The sequence below is a fragment of the Leptonychotes weddellii genome, chromosome 11, assembly GCF_054177405.1.
Source record: "Leptonychotes weddellii isolate Sample4059 chromosome 11, ASM5417740v2, whole genome shotgun sequence".
Classification (NCBI taxonomy): Eukaryota; Metazoa; Chordata; class Mammalia; order Carnivora; family Phocidae; genus Leptonychotes; species Leptonychotes weddellii.
Window position 1 is genome coordinate 49,344,937 of NC_138379.1, and position 16,314 is coordinate 49,361,250.

The following is a 16,314-nucleotide window of genomic DNA, read 5'->3' on the forward strand; positions in this document are numbered from 1 at the left end:
TTCATCTAGCGCACTTCCCTGCCTCTGAGCTTTGCTTAGGTTCTTTCTTCCCATTCCACTGGCTTTCATCCTTCCTACTATTTACTCTCCAGCTCGGCTCAGCCCACTTTCTGTCAGATTATGGCTTAGGTTCCAACACTTCAAGAAACCTTTTCCCACAGAGATTTCTTTATAAATCAAATGAGCAAATATGAATTTCACCCCTGCAATTTGTAACTCAGTCCTCAAAAAAAAAAAATAAATTATTAGTTAACCATGCACCTGGCATAATGTTAGGTGATGGGCATTTAATAATAAATAAAATAGATCTCCACTATTAAAGAGTTTATGGACTTGTAGATATTATGTAGGATCTGTGGGAGTAAATGATTTAATCTCTGTGTACCTCAGTTTCTTCATCTATAGTATGAAGATGATGATAGTAGTTGCTTTGGTAGGGTTCTTACGATTGAATGAGTTAATATTTATAAAGTTCTTAAGGTAGGGCCTAGTAAATAGAAAATGCTGTAGAAGTGTTTTTATTTACCAAAACAATACTGAACATTGCAGTCACTTTATCTAGTTCTAAAAAATCCTTTTGGTATTTTTACTGGTAGCATAATAAACTTATAGATTAGTTTATAGTGAAATGTCATCTTGGGGCCCCTGGGTGGCTCAGTCGTTAAGAGTCTGCCTTAGGCTCAGGTCATGATCCCGGGGTCCTGGGATCGAGCCCCGCATCGGGCTCCCTGCTCGGCAGGAAGCCTGCTTCTCCCTCTCCCATCTCCCTGCTTGTGTTACCTCTCTTACTGTGTCTCTCTCTGTCAAATAAATAAATAAAATCTTAATTAAAAAAAAAAGTCATCTTTATACTGACATCTTCCTATCCGAGAACAGGGTGAGTTTACATTTATTAAAATCTTCTTTTGCATCTCTTAATAGAATATAATAGTTTTCCTCATAAAGATCTTGCCATTTGGTTATGTTTATTTCTAGATATTTTGTTTGTTGCTATTTAAAATGGCACCATGTAATTTTTTAATTCATTGTTATTTATATGAAAGAAGACTACTGATTTTTGTTTTTAAATTTTCTACTGAATTATCTTCTAGTTTGTGATGAGTTTTCAGTTGGTTTGCTTGGATTTCCTTGATATATAATCATATCATTGCTAAAAAATGATCATTTTGCCTTTTACCCCCCAATTTTTATATCTCTTAACTCTTTCTCTTACCTAATTTGTGCTAACTATGATGGTAGTGAACATGCTTGTCTTATTCATATTGTGACTCTTGATTTGTGACTATTATACTTGAAAAAGATTGTTGTATACAAATCAAGGTGTTGGTCAGGCTGGGCTCTTATCTGAAGGCTCTTAGGAATAATCCGCTTCTAAGCTCATTTAAATTGTTGGCAGAATGCAGTTACTTGCAGCTGTGGGTCTGAAGTGTACGTTTACTTGCTGGATTTCAGCCAGGGGCCAGCCTTTGGTCCTGGAGGCCTCCTGCACCCCTTCTCACATGACCCCTCTGTTGTCAGACCAGTAATGTCCCATCAAGCCCTTCTCACAGTTCAGATCCTTCAGAACTTTCTCTTCCGTTGCCAGCTGGTGAAAACTCTCTGCTTTTAAAGGGCTCATGTGATTAGATTATGCCCATCCAGATAATCTCCCTTTGCCATAAACATCAAATAATCAGGGGAGTAACACCAGGGCATAAAGGTCAGGGGGGCCATCTTAAAATTCTGACCACTATCCTACCCTTCAAACTCTCATAGAAGGTTATATTTTCCTTCTGGGTTCATTTTAAAAGGTAACCTTCTTCAGGGTAGCATTCCCGGCTGAGTCGTTCTGTGGTACCCCATCATACTTTGCATACCTTGCCTGTAGTAGACATTCAGTACATACCTAACGAATTGTTTTTCATTAAATGAATTGTGAGATCAAAAAGATGAATAATATTATTCCAGACCAAACTGTAAGAGTATCTGTCCAGTTGGAGGAGCATTGTACACTTGACAGTTCATTGCCATTTTTGTCTTGTTTTCCTTTTTCTTTTTTTGAAACTACATTTATTTATGATCAACCAGGGAGACTAAAATAGTGGACACATGGGCTTTAGACTCCAGTGCAGACTTCTGAGGTCAGAAGAATTCCACGACAAAACTTGAAAGGCATGAAGTAGATAATACAGCAAAATTAATATTTTAAAGGAAAAAATCATTAATGAGAGAAAGGAGCATTGTGGAAAACTGTTCCATTTAGGGCACCTTGTTACCAGATTCTTTAAGGGAAACTGGAGGGAGTTCAGAGGCATCAAGAATGATGAAGAGGCTGTAGGGATTAATTTACAAGCAAAGATTTTGAAAGACTAAATACGTATAACTTAGCTGAATGACAGCTGAGTAGAGATGTAGCAATTGTCAAATGTCTGGTATCAAGAGAAGGAATGTGTTTCTCTGAAGAGTTGAGAGTCTCTTTCCAAGTATTGGAATTAAATGGGGAATGAGAAAACAATCTTTTCTAACCAACTTGTAAGCAGTATTTAGACTCTGTGTTGGGATGTAAAGTATCCATTGAGTTCAAATCCCAGTCCTCGGCTTGCTTACCTATGAAATTTCGGGTAACTCCTTTACCCTTTTAAACTTTGTCATGTGTAGAGTGAAAATTATAGCACTGCTGTCATGGGGTTATTATGAAGATTAAATGAAATGACATAAGTAAACAGTCAAGTTCCATGTCTGGCACAGATTGCAGGTGGAGAAGAACAGTAGATGCTATTGAGATTGCCATTATTGTCATCACTGTTGAGTGGTTAAAGAGTTCAAAGTGCTAGGGTCAGACAAATCTGGGGTACCAGCTCAAGCTCTACCACTTATGAACCCTAAGACTTAGTATATTCAATTGTAAGAGAGTAATAGTGAGGACTGAATGAAATAATGTAATGTGAAATGCTTAGCACAATGCCTAGCACGTAACTAATCACTCAGTAAATATATTAGCAGCTCTAGCATTATTTTCATTATCAGTAACACGGTCATTATTCCACCATGTAACCTGGCCAAAGGCTTAGCATATATTCAGTTTCCAAATTTCCCCCCATTTACAAACAATGCCATAACATATCTCCATTTCTATCATTATCACACCCCCCTCATACACACACACTGTTCAGTAATTATTTGTTGAATTGAATTAAGTAACTTCTACTAGTGATCCTGTCAGGTATATGTGGTCACTGTACATTGCTGGGGAGATGTCAGAATGGGCTTTTCTATTCCTTATGTAATCAAATTCATGACAGCTGATTTAAGGGCATTTTTCATTCCAGTAAAACTGATAACTTGGATTTACCTAAATTTCTATGAGCGAATTCCTGCATTCATAAGAGCATTTTCAATTTTGACTTTTACACACATAAGAACTCCCTGTGACTAACCTTATTACAGATAGGATTGTGGTGCTGTTGTAAACAGAATCTACTCTAGCTAGATTAAGTAGAAATAGTATTAACTAGGCTGTAGGGATTAATTTACAAGCAAAGATTTTGAAAGACTAAATACGTATAACTTAGCTGAATGACAGCTGAGTAGAGATGTAGCTATTGTCAAATGTCTGCTATCAAGAGAAGGAATGTGTTTCTCTGGATAACTAGAAGTTATCAGTTAGAAGGTATTAAGATTAATCAGAGGGTATTAATCAGATATATCAGGTATTCATCAGAAGTAGCTTACAGAAACTACAAGGGGGCCAGAAGAAGAGACACAGATGGCAAGAAAAGCATATGAAAAAATGCTCAATAGTATTAGTAGGATTTGGGAAATGCAAATTAAACGTATAGTGATATACTACTACACACTTATTAGAATGGCTAAAATTTTTAAAACTGGCAGTATCAAGTCCTGATGATGATGATGTAGAGCAACTGAAACATTCATATGTGGCTGGTGGGAATGCAAAATTGTATAGCTACTTTGGATAACAGTCTGGTATTTTAAAAATACAGTTAAGCATATATCTACCATTCAATCCAGAAATTCCACTCCTAAGTATTGGTCCAAGAGGAATAAAAATACAAGTCCAAACAAAAACCTGTGCCCACATCTTTATTGCACCTTAATTCATAATAGCCTAAACATGAAACAATCCAGATGTTCATCGACTGGCATACAGATAAACAATTGGTGGTATAGCCATACAATGGAATACCACCAGCAATAAAAAGGATCCACATACAACATGGATAAATCTCAAAAACATAAATGAAGGAAGACAAGCACAAGAGGCTACATATTCCTTTTATAAGACATTCTAGAAAACAGTTTCTGCCTTATTAGACTGTGATCTTCTTGGTCTGATACAGCTCTTTGCACCAAGATTGCATCAAAGTCAATGAACTGGAACAGAAATGCTGAGTTTGAACTGTTTAGGGAACAAGGTATAGCTGCTAAGGGAATCAGGAGTCTAGATTGGGTCAAAGGTCAATACAAGGTAGTTTGGGATAAATCAGGATGCACAGGACTATTAACATGAGGGCAGGAAGCTGGATCCAACAGCATGAATGTCTGCTTCAGTGGATCCTCTACAAGTTTGTCTACTCACATAGCCTTTAGCTTCCAGAGAACATAACCTTTCTTTGATGATCATTAATTAAAGCTGATTGCAGTTGCTCTCAAGGGTATGATCTGCCTGCCTTGAAAGATGTCCAGTTCTGCCTAGCTTGTCCATTTGCAGTGTGCTTTACTGACCCTCTTTAGCAACTCCTAAGAATTGGCAGCGACAGAGACCACACTTACAGATCAGGTTGACCCTGGAGTTACGTCAATGTGTAATAGTGCTTCTAGCTATTTTCTGGCAAACATAACTTTCTGAAGCAAAGGACTATCTTAATTGAAGTATTTTTAATGTGACAGATTTTATAATGATAAGTTTGGCTCAAATATAACCTGTGCTTCATAAATACAACATGTTAATATAAAGAAAAGAGCCTGTGGTTAGAACTCAGCAAACTTAGATTCTGCTCCCTAGATTCAACTCCTTCAACCTTAGGTTGCATAGCCTTGCACTTACCATACAGGGTCACTGAAGCAGGTGGGCCGATGCTCTCAAAGGTGCCATTCAGCTCTAATATGAATCCCATGACTCTAAGAGTAGTTGATAGTATAATTGGGAGGAGGAATAGAAGAAACGTTTCCATTTCTTAGACTTGACTTTTGAAAGGCTTTTCTGAGGTCTGAGGTCAGCTGTGTCCAGTGTTTACATTAAAACATACCTATTTTGAAAAAGAACTGGCATGGTTTGTAGATGGGGATGGAAAACTACTTAGGTTGTGCTTGCAACCAGAGGCCCATAATCAGGTTTTTATACTTTTCCTTAGAGGTATATATTGCAATGACTCACTGTAAGAAATGATATTATTACTCATATTAAATATTCTTTAAGTAGCTTTTCCATTATCTCTGAAAGAGTTGTAGTTCCTTCTAAGAATAAACAGGTTTTATTTTTGACATGGTGGTACCCTTTTTTTTAAGCTCTTAATGTAGTTTTTTTTCATGTCAGTGAAACCTTAGCATTTAAAAATGAATTGAAATATTGGTAACTAGTCCAATAGAGATTTTTGACTACATAAGCCAGAACTCCAGAGTTAAGTCTTTGACTCATATATACGTTTTTAATTTCTTATTTTTTCAGTTCCTATAGACCAGTTCTCTTTGTAGTCAAATCATTGTAATCCCATCATGAAAGTGTTGATCTTTTAGTAACCTTTATTGAAGCATTGTATTAATCCACATTCCCTCACGGTAACAGACGGTTTGTATCAAACATATCATGCAGCTTAGCTCAAGTCCCATATGGAACTAATAAGCCACGCAGTAAGTGGCCTTGTGTAGATGAATATAGTTTGGAAGGGTGTGTGTGTGAGTGCATGTGTGTGCGCGCGCCTGTTGTCTAAACTGAATTTCTCCTGCCAAAACCTAAATGACAAAATGATTCCTGAACCCCTAGAGCCTTTCCGGTCTGGAAAAATTGTGTGTTTAAAAAATAAAAATAAAATTGAGCACTTTGATATTAAATTAGGTCTCTTAGCTCAATAAGCAGATGCTCACTGAGTACAAGAACTCAGCATTTGTTTCTTAGAGGTACAATCACACTTTATTTTAAAATATGATCTACAGAGCTGCAAATGTTCTTACCTAGTCAGTGGAGCACCATTTATCAAGTTGTAGGAACTAGTTAATTTAAACTACAAAGGCTCTAAAGTCATAGATGATCAGTCTAATTTGGTGAAACACACAGTGAATGTATAGTGATTTGGGATGAAACCAGCATGTGGCTTCAGAAAAATAGTGTATTTTTATACAAGAAGATGGTGTGGGAGAGGAAAATAGAGAAAGATACTTAATGGAATTGACATGGTTATAATTGTCTGTTGAGGTCTAAATGTATTCTTTGCCCTAGTTTTATTTCCTTATACTTGTTCCAGTAACTATAAAGCCAGGTCTTCCTGGTTATTTTAGTATAGGGATTTTCTTTTGCTAATAGATAATAGCATTTGTTCATTTTTCCAGGGAAACCACTGAACATTGCTTCTTCCCACTCTCCCGTCTAATTTATCATGTATGTGTAGTTTTCACCTACTAGCCTATAGAGTTGCACAAAAGCTTAATTGCTCCCATGGAGTTCTAAACCAATCAAAGTAAAGCTGAAATTCAAGCTAATTGAAACCAAAATTCCACTTAAAAACTGCTTAGACTCTTTGGGTGGTGGTGCAGTAGGAAGTTGTTACAAAAGGTGTTTATTTCAGAGACTAATTTGAGGCAGTTAAACAGACCCAAAGCAATATTTTATTTGCCTGGGTTTCTTGGCATCTGCCTTCTCTAATCAGAAGTGAGAGCAGAAGGAGCTCTTTAGGGAAGTGTGGTATGGATAGTAGTTGGTGAGGGCAGGTTTGGATGGAATGTGAAATAAGATTTTTTAGAGGAAAGAGTACTTCAGTCTTTTAACCTGCCCTTCAGAGCTGTTTCTGGAGTTGTTTTCCTCGTTCAGTCTCCTGCTTAAAACCCTGTAGTAGATTCTCATGCTGACAAGGAAGATAAAGTCTGAACTCCTGAGCTTAGCACTCTAGGCCTTCAACAGTTTTAATGACTGCGCTCTAAACATCAGGCCTCAGGAGTTTCCACTCTCTATAAATATCCTAACCGAACTCTTACAACAATCTTATGACACTTGATCTTAGCCAAAAGGCCGAGAAGCGATACAACAATCTTATGAGACAAATAGTGCTGGTCATGTTCTATAGACAAGGCACAGATTGGTTATGTGACTTGTTCAAGATTAACATACATTACGTGGTGAGAACAGACTGTGAGTCCAGACCTGTCATTCCAGAGACAGATTTACAGTGCCTACCCTAGTGGACACTAAATAAATACTTGTTGGATAAAAGAACAGAATGTGTAGGAACTTAGTAAACAGACTTCTTTCTCCCTTTGCCCTGTCCTTGTCTTTTCCTCCTCAGCCTAACTTCTGTTTCTTCCTGTTTCTACTAATACATCACCAGAGTTAACTTGTTCAAGAATTACTTAATAAAAATCTAGATTTGTTTCTTTCCTGAAGTATTTATATTTTAATAGTGGCTCAGCTCTACCTGACATAGTATAGCATATAAGACTGAACCCCGGGGTGCCTGGGTGGCTCAGTGGGTTAAGCACCCGACTCTTGATTTCAGCTCAGGTCATGATCTCAGGGACGTGGAATCAAGCCCCGTGTTGGGCTCTGTGCTCAGCACAGAGTCTGCTTGTCCCTCTCCCTCTCCTCTTTCTCTCGCTCTCTCTCTCTCAAATAAATAAATAAATAAAAACTTTAAAATAAGAAAAGATTGAAGCCTGTCCTTTCCCTTCCATTTTATGCATTTCCCCTCAGGTGTCCAGAAAGGTACCTTCTGTAGACTCTTCCATCAAACCTACCCCTCAAGTGAATACATAAATATTAGACACCCTCTTAGCCAAGTTTGACTTCTGACACCATCAGAAATGGGACTGACTGGGCTGATGTTCTTTCCTTGCTCACATTGTGAACATGCACTATGCAAACCATATTTTTATATTAAAATCCTTAGATGCATGGTGCAAACCAGTAATTTTAGAGCATTTAAAATGGACTCCCAGAACTTTGAAAGGCTCCTAGAGATGTTGTAGTTCAGGAGCGTTTAACCTGTAAGTTGGGATGCCTGCCTGGGCTCTGATTCTACTCCACCACTTCCTACAGTTAGAGCGGTTCCCTATTTGTTTTACACTTGGGGCTATAAATAATATTTCATTTGAACAAAGGATTCCAGGGCTACAAAAAGAAGTTTGAAAATTCTTTGGCCAGCCCTCGCTCCTGATCATCCAGCAGAGCTCTGTCCCCTAGATCTTCTGACTGTCCACGTCACATATCAGCCTTTCCATTTCCCTGTGCAATTGTTTTAAAGATATTGACATGTATTATGTTCATTGCTGCACCTTTGGAGTGCTTGCAGTCAGAAGCCTAATAAATTAGTAAGAATTAGCACTTAAAAAAGTGAACAGTATACTTAAGATTTGTTCCCTTTGAGTTGAACTCCTTTTTTTAGCTTTTCTGATTCTCATTCTAATTAGTTAAGTGATAAGCCATCATTGAGCACCAGATTTATGCCCAGTCCAGTGGTAGATGCTATGATAATGATAATGTATAGAGTATATATGTATTATAATGGTAATAAGTATAGTTTATTGAGCACTTACTATGTACCAGATATTGTTTGGGGTACTCTATACACTTTATCATATTTAAACTTTACAACAACAGCTCTGCAAGACAGACAACATTCCCCATTTTACAAGTAAAGAAACAAACTCTTCAGAGAAGCAAAAGGACTTATCCAAAGTCAAACAACTAGTAAGTGACAGCACTGTTATTCACATCCAGATCTTCTCCATCAAAGCTCATAGCAGTGTGTCATGATGCTTCTTATTCTCTCCCATACAGCATTGATTTAACTTACTAATTAACAAATATTTATCAAGTACCTACTGAATTAGTTAAGGCTTTCCAAAGACAGTACATACAAACATGGTATAGGAAGGGATTTGGGGAGAGAGGTAAAATACTCCCTTATCTTGGAGTAGTCAGAGAGAGAGCTACCTACAGGAAATGGAACTTGTAATGGCTCTTTGAGAATGGGTAGAATATGACCAGATGGACAATGCCTAGAGAGAGACTTATAGACAGAAAATAGAGCTCTACTGAGTACTCTGTAAAAGGTATAAGGAAGGTTGTTAGCCACTATTGAAACGCTGTAATGTATATAGGGGACTGCATGATAAATATACTCCTTTATGTCAGCTCCCTAATGAAATGGTACTAATAAAGATAAAACAATTTAAACTTGCAAACTCATGAGAATGAAAAGAACAGAAGAGACAAGAGTGATAGTCAACAAAATTTTAGAAGAATGCAAACAAATAAATGAGTGATAAACTGAGTTGACAGAATGGAGAAAAACAAAACCTAAAGCCTTCAAGTAGCAATGCAATTCAAGCCATATGACTCCAGAAGGATTTAGGATTTGGAGGTACCAAGTACCTCATAGAGTGTAGGGTAAGGAAGAGGTCAAAAAAACCAGAAGGATTGGTTGAAAGTCTATAGAAAGAGAAGATTCTCAGTTCACTTCACCCACCCTGCATATAGCCAAGCAACTAACCCTGCACACACCCTACTGGGGGAATGGAGGTTTACTTTCTGAAAAAATTGAACCAAAGAAGCTCTGAACTCTGAACTGCCTGGTATATTGGGGTAAGAAGTAAGATACCTTACTGAAAACAAGGGGAGTCAGTGAAGTCCAACATACGAACATTGAATTCCCCCAACCACTTTTTCCTACTTTAACTCTCAGAATGGTATCCAGATTATACTCCTAGACAGAAGGTTGGGGGAATCCCTCTGGAGAAATACAGTCCCTGCGATGAAAACTGCTGGGATCTCGATGTGCCCCACAGAAAGAGCTAGGTTTCCATCCACTCAGTCTACAGTGAAACCCCCTAGTGGGCAAGCAACTGCCAGTGCATAGACTCTCCCTTCAGCTTTTTAAAGTCTCATTTGTAATACCTCTAATGTTTCTTTAAGTCTAGAAGAGGAGGGAGAAGAAGAGAAAAAGAAACCCAGAGGTAACAGGAAAGGGAGAAGGAAGAGATGACAAAACAAGGCTGCTGTTGCTAACAACAACAACAATAATAATAAATGATCAGAATTCAGGGATAAGCATTTTCATATTGAAAGGACTCACAAAGTGCCCAGCACAATGAATGAAAAAAGACCCAAACAGAGGCTTAGCACTGTGAAATTTTAGAACACTGGGGTTTTAAAGAATAAAATCCTACAAGCTTCCAGAAAGAATCAGCTCACATACAAAAGATCAGGAATTAGAATGTTATCAGGTTTCTCAGTTGCCATGTACAAAGTTAAATGACAGTGAAACAATATTTTAGAAATTCCAAAAGGGAATTATTTTAGCCTTGAATTCTTTACCCAGGCAAACTATCATTCAAGTCCGAGAACAGAATAAAGCTATATTTAAATAATTCAAGGTCCCAAAAAAGATACATCCCATGCTCTCCTTTCCCAGAAAGCTGTTATAGGATATGTGCCACCAAGGTGAGGCAGTAAATCCAGAAAGTCATGAGATCTAAGAAACAACAGCTTTGATACAGAAGAGAAGTAAGTGATTTCCAGGGTGACGGAGAAGGAAAGTTCTGGGATGGAGCAGAGAGGGTTGCTTCCAAGGGGGAAGTGGACGTGGTAGGTTATATAGTGTATTTAATCAGAATGAGAAGGATTTTAAGGTTTTGTCCTGGTTTGGGAAGGATCTAGTGATAAGTACGTAAGTACACAAGTAATACTATCGTCAAGATAGGTACTTAACGAGTAGAAAAAATGACAATTATCACTTCAGGAAAAACAAACAAAAAAGTACAGGGGTGGCTGGGTGGCACAGTCAGTTGAGCCTCCAACTCTTGGTTTCAACTCATTTGGTGATCTCAGGGTGGTGAGATTGAGCCCCAAGTTGGGCTCTGCACTGAGCATGGAGCCTGCTTAAGATTCTGTCTCTCCCTCTGCCCCTCCTCCCCGCCCCGCTGTCTCTCTCTCAAATAAATAAACCTAAAAAAAAAAGTTCAAAAAAGGAATAGTATATTACATGGCTTGGCAGTGCACAGTATTTCTGCAGGTATAATAAGGTAAGCGCTAAATACTGATCTAGCAAAAATGTGATATTGAATATCTTGAGGATAAAGAGAAGTTTATCTGGGAGGGTAGTTAAATCCTCATATTCTTTAACAAAAAGTCAGTAGATGATATATGAGTGAGGGGATAAAATGTGTAAGAGAAGAGTAATATAAAAGCTGAATTTTCATTTTTTTTGTAATAGGAACACAATAGATATCTAAAACTGGGAAGCATATGAAAGAATAGGGGAAAATTAATACAATCATATTACTTAGAAATATGAAGGTAAAGAAGAAACAGCTAAAAGTAGTTGCTACTGAAGAGCAAAGAATTTGCTTTTTCATTATAAGCCTATAGCAATTTAGGCTTATTAAATAGTACGTGTACTTTATTTTTAAAATGTAATATATATGTATTATGTGTGAATTTTTTTTGGTTTTATATGTTAAAAATCAAAAGGGTGACATGGTAGAAAGAATTTGGAGTTGTTTTTAAGAAATTCTAAAAAATTCTGAGATCAAGCCCAGCATTGGTCTCCTGCTCAGCTGGAAGCCTGCTTCTCCCTCTGCCCCTCCCCCTGCTTGTGTTCCCTCTCTCACTATCTCTCTCTGTGTCAAATAAATAAATAAAATCTTAAAAAAAGAAAAAAAAGAAATTCTAAAAAATTCAAAAAATTTCAAAAATTCAAAATTCAAAAATTCAAAAAAAAGAAAAGAAATTCTAGCCTTATAAAATCAAAAACACTAGAAACAACCGGTGTTGGTGAGGATGTGGAGAAAAAGGACCCTTATGCACTGTTGGTGAGAATGTAAACTGGTGCAACCACTATGGAAAACAGTATGGAGGTTCCTCAAAAAATTAAAAATAGAAATACCATATTATCCAGTAATTCCACTCCTGGGTATTTATTCCAAAGAAAACAAAAATAGTAACTTGAAAGGATATATGCACCCCATGTTTATTTGTGTATTGAAGCATTATTTACAATAGCCAAGATATGAAAGCAGCTCAAGTGTCCATCCATAGATGAATGGATAAAGAAGATGTGATATATATAAATATTGCATGTATATATACATGCAGTGGAATATAAGAAGGTGTGATACACACACACACACACACACACACACAATGGGATATTACCCAGCCATAAAAAGGAATGAAATCTTGTCATTTGCAACAACATGCATAGACCTAGAGGATATAATGCTAAGTGAAATAAGTCAGTAAGAGAAAGACAGATACCATATGACTTCACTCATATGTGGAATTTAAGAAACAAAACAAATAAAGAAAAAGAGACCAAAAACAGATTCCGAGATACAGAGAACAAACCAATGGTTCCCGGAGGGGAGGTGGGAGGGAAAATGGGTAAAACAGGCGACGGGGACTAAGAGTACACTTATTGTGATGAACACTGAGTAATGTGCAGAATTGTTGAATCATTATACATGATGAATGTTGAATCTATGTTAATTAGACTTGTATTTAAAAAATAAATAAAAATTAAAAAATATTCCAGCCTTGGCTTTGTCCCTTGTCAGCTCTGTGACGTTGGACAGGACACTTGCCTTACTGAGCCTTCGTTTCTTCATTTATGAAAGGAAGGAGGTTGGAAAAATGATCTCCAGGATCTCTTTAAGCTATAATATCCTATGATTCTATGATAAAAATGATAATGCTATATAGCAAATGAAGAGTTAAGATCTGGGTAGAGGCTTGAAATTCCCATATTTTCCTTTTTTGGTTGAAATCAGACTTGAAGAAAATTTTTCATTGTGGTCTCTGAAAAGAATTCAACACCTACCTTCCACTGTGGAGCCTGGGGCAGGCAATTGACTATGTACTGGCTCAGGGACACATAGCTTAGTGTTATTTCAGTATGGGTTAGGGGTTTTTTTTATATATATTTAATATTTTTCGGTATGAATCACAGGTGAAATGTCCATGCCATGTGTAAACAATTTCACTTTTTTATTGAAACAATGAATTCAGGAATGTCACATTGGGATATCAGCCATTTTACTTTTATCAATATATGGAAAAAATGCTTTTATATTAATATAAGAAATGATGTCATTTAATATGGAGTAGATCTTATAATTCAAGGTCAGCAAATCTCAGGAGGTGATTTAGGTCACCAAGCTAGCTTTGGAAAGGGAAAAGAATATTTTCCCTTTGTCTTCTCAAGTATTTCAACCAGTTTTCCTCTCAGACTTTGGGGTAGATGGTGGAATAGCATGGTTGTGAGAATGAGGCTCTAGCTCATAATATCTTTGTTATTGAAACATGCGGCCCTGGAGAATTTATTTCCCCTTTCTGGGCTTCAGTTTCCCCACCTGCAAAAGGAAAGAATTAGCTTAAATAATATTCAAAATACATTTTAGCTTTAACATTCTGTGTTTCCTACTTCTTACTTTATGTGTGTATTCAGACCATTGAAGAGATCTGATTAGGTTTGGGGGTTTTCCTTTAAAAGTTCAGGGTAATAAGAGTAAACTCTTTCGACTCTTAATCTCAGGAAACAAACTGAGGGTTGCTGGAGTGGAGGGGGGTGGGAGGGATGGGGTGGCTGGGTGATGGACATTGGGGAGGGTATGTGCTATGGTGAGCGCTGTGAATTGTGTAAGACTGATGAATCACAGACCTGTACCCCTGAAACAAATAATACATTATATGTTAATTTAAAAAAAAAAGAGTAAACTCTTTCTCTGTTAAGTGTCACTCACACTTAAGTAAAAAAAAAAAAATCAGTTGAGTACTAGATACAAACAAAAGAAAACTTTGATATTTTTTGTTCACAGTGGTTTTATTTTTTGAGAGAGGAAAATATTTAGAAGTTTGACTTTGTCACTTTTAAATTTAGGTGCTGGAAAAGTAAAACTTCACGAGTGATTATCCTTCATGTTGTACACCAGTACACAGTTTACAGAGTACTTTTTTCATATATGTCATTTGAAAAATACATTTCTGCTGTACCTCTACTGTGTATTTGATGTTCTGTGTGTAAGAGAGAGAGCATGTGTATGAATATGCACATATATTTACCTCGGATCTCTGTCATGACCAGTTAAGGAAGCAAATGGTATTCAGAGACAGAGTGAGAGAAGGCAAGAAACAGACAGATGAAAACCATTTAGTGAGTTACTCAAGGTCCATAGAAGGACCTAAGGTTAGAAAATCAGCTCTAGCAGAAATAAGTAGAACTAAGACCAGATCCATCCACAGGTCATAGTGTTCTCATACCAGCTCTACAACTTTATGTACTGGTTCTGGACAAAAGGGAAAGTTAGGAATCCAAGAAAAAAACAGAGCACAGCGTCCTCAAAAGTGGCTTGCTGTTTGTTTGTTTAATAAGCATTAACTGAGTGCTAGCACTGTCAGACACTGTTGGGGATTAGAGATGAACACAACATGACCCTTAACCTTGGTTGTTATACAAAGGGAAAGGGTCAGTGAAAGATGGGCTGAATGTGCCCAGAGTGTGTAATGCCAGCCATTCGGTATCTAAAACAAAATACTGAGGGGCTCCTGGGTGGCTCAGTCAGTTAAGCATCTGCCTTTGGCTCAGGTTATGATCCCAGAGTCCTGGGATTGAGCCCTGCGTCAGGCTCCCTGCTTCGTGGGGAGCCTGCTTCTCCCTCTCCCCCCTGCTCATGCTCTCTTACTATCTCTCTCTCTCGCTCAAATAAATAAACAAAATCTTTTTAAAAAAATAAATAAAATAAAACAAAATATTGGTTTTACTGTATATGTCCCTGGAGTTGATGTTAGCAAACCCTACGGGGCTCTTTGAAATATGCTGATTCCATAGTTGGTCATTCATTGTCTTCTCCAGCTTTAGGAGACAGGGGAGCAGGAGACAAAGAGACTACCTTTATTTTTTTTTAAGATTTTATTTATTTGAGAGGGAGCACACACACAAGAGCTGGCGGGGCGAGGCGGGGAGAGGTTGGAGAGGAGAAGTAGACTCCCCGCTGAGCAGGGAGCCTGACTCTGGGCTCAATCCCAGGACCCTGAGATCATGACCTGAGCCAAAGGCAGATACTTAACCAACTGAGCCACCCAAGCACCCCAAGAGGCTACCTTTAAATACTGTCCCAAAAGTGTGGTCCGTGATATTGGAATCATATATTTACATTTCCTCTTTTAAAGTTCAAAAGAAGAAAGAAAAATTTAGTGAATGGACCATGTTTGGGAAACATTGCCTAGTATCTGCCAGAATTTCTTTTAATTCTATTTTTCTACCTTTGCAGCTAAGATATCAACATGGACTAGGGACTCCAGACTTGAGGCAAACCCTCCCTAACCTGAAAAACTTCATGGAACATGGACTAATGGTCAGGTGGTGAGTACCTTTATCTCTGACACCCAGAAACTGGGATGTGGATAATAATCCTGGGAAACTTTCCTGGTTTCCATGTTGCTCCTCACCTGCTTTCTATGTTTCCTTCTTTATTAAGATACTTGAAGAAAGGGAAGGGCAGCCATTGTACATGTGTGGGTCTAAGCCCCAGTCCTGCTGAGCAGGGTGAAGCACTGTCAGGAGGAGAGTGGGTTTGAGGGGGTATTGTTTGAACACCGGGAGGTTGGCTGGGCGAGGAATCCTTGAGTTCACTGCTGAGGCAGAGACTGGGGGACAGCCAGTGGGATTCATAAAAGGGAGACATGGAGCCACTAGGACTTCTTCAAAGAACAAGTGAAGGACATAACTACAGAAATAACATCAGGATCAGTGGCCATGAGAGTTAAGGGAAGAAAGCAGACAACGAATAGGTCAGCTTGGCAGGACCTCGTCTGAGACCAGGAGACACATGCTAGAATGTTTCTTATGTTTGATGTCAGTGCCTGTTGCACCATGAGGGCAAATTGCTGCTTTAAAATGCTTTGTCAGGGGGCGCCTGGGTGGCTCAGTTGGTTAAGCGACTGCCTTCGGCTCAGGTCATGATCCTGGAGTCCCTGGATCGAGTCCCGCATCGGGCTCCCTGCTCGGCAGGGAGTCTGCTTCTCCCTCTGACCCTCCCCCCTCTCATGTGCTTGCTCTCTCTCATTCTCTCTCTCTCAAATAAATAAATAAAATCTTAAAAAAAAAA

At 38.1% G+C, this 16,314-nt stretch overlaps 1 protein-coding gene across 1 annotated transcript in view; it reads left to right on the forward strand.

Moving 5' to 3' along the window:
* UVRAG (UV radiation resistance associated) overlaps positions 1-16,314 on the forward strand; it is a 77,817-nt gene that overhangs the window by 37,342 nt on the left and 24,161 nt on the right. Inside the window, exon 2 of the mRNA XM_081798867.1 lies at positions 15,478-15,569. Within this exon, the coding sequence (XP_081654993.1) occupies positions 15,544-15,569 (26 nt within the window). The 5' untranslated portion in view covers positions 15,478-15,543. The remainder of the gene's footprint in view (positions 1-15,477; positions 15,570-16,314) is intronic.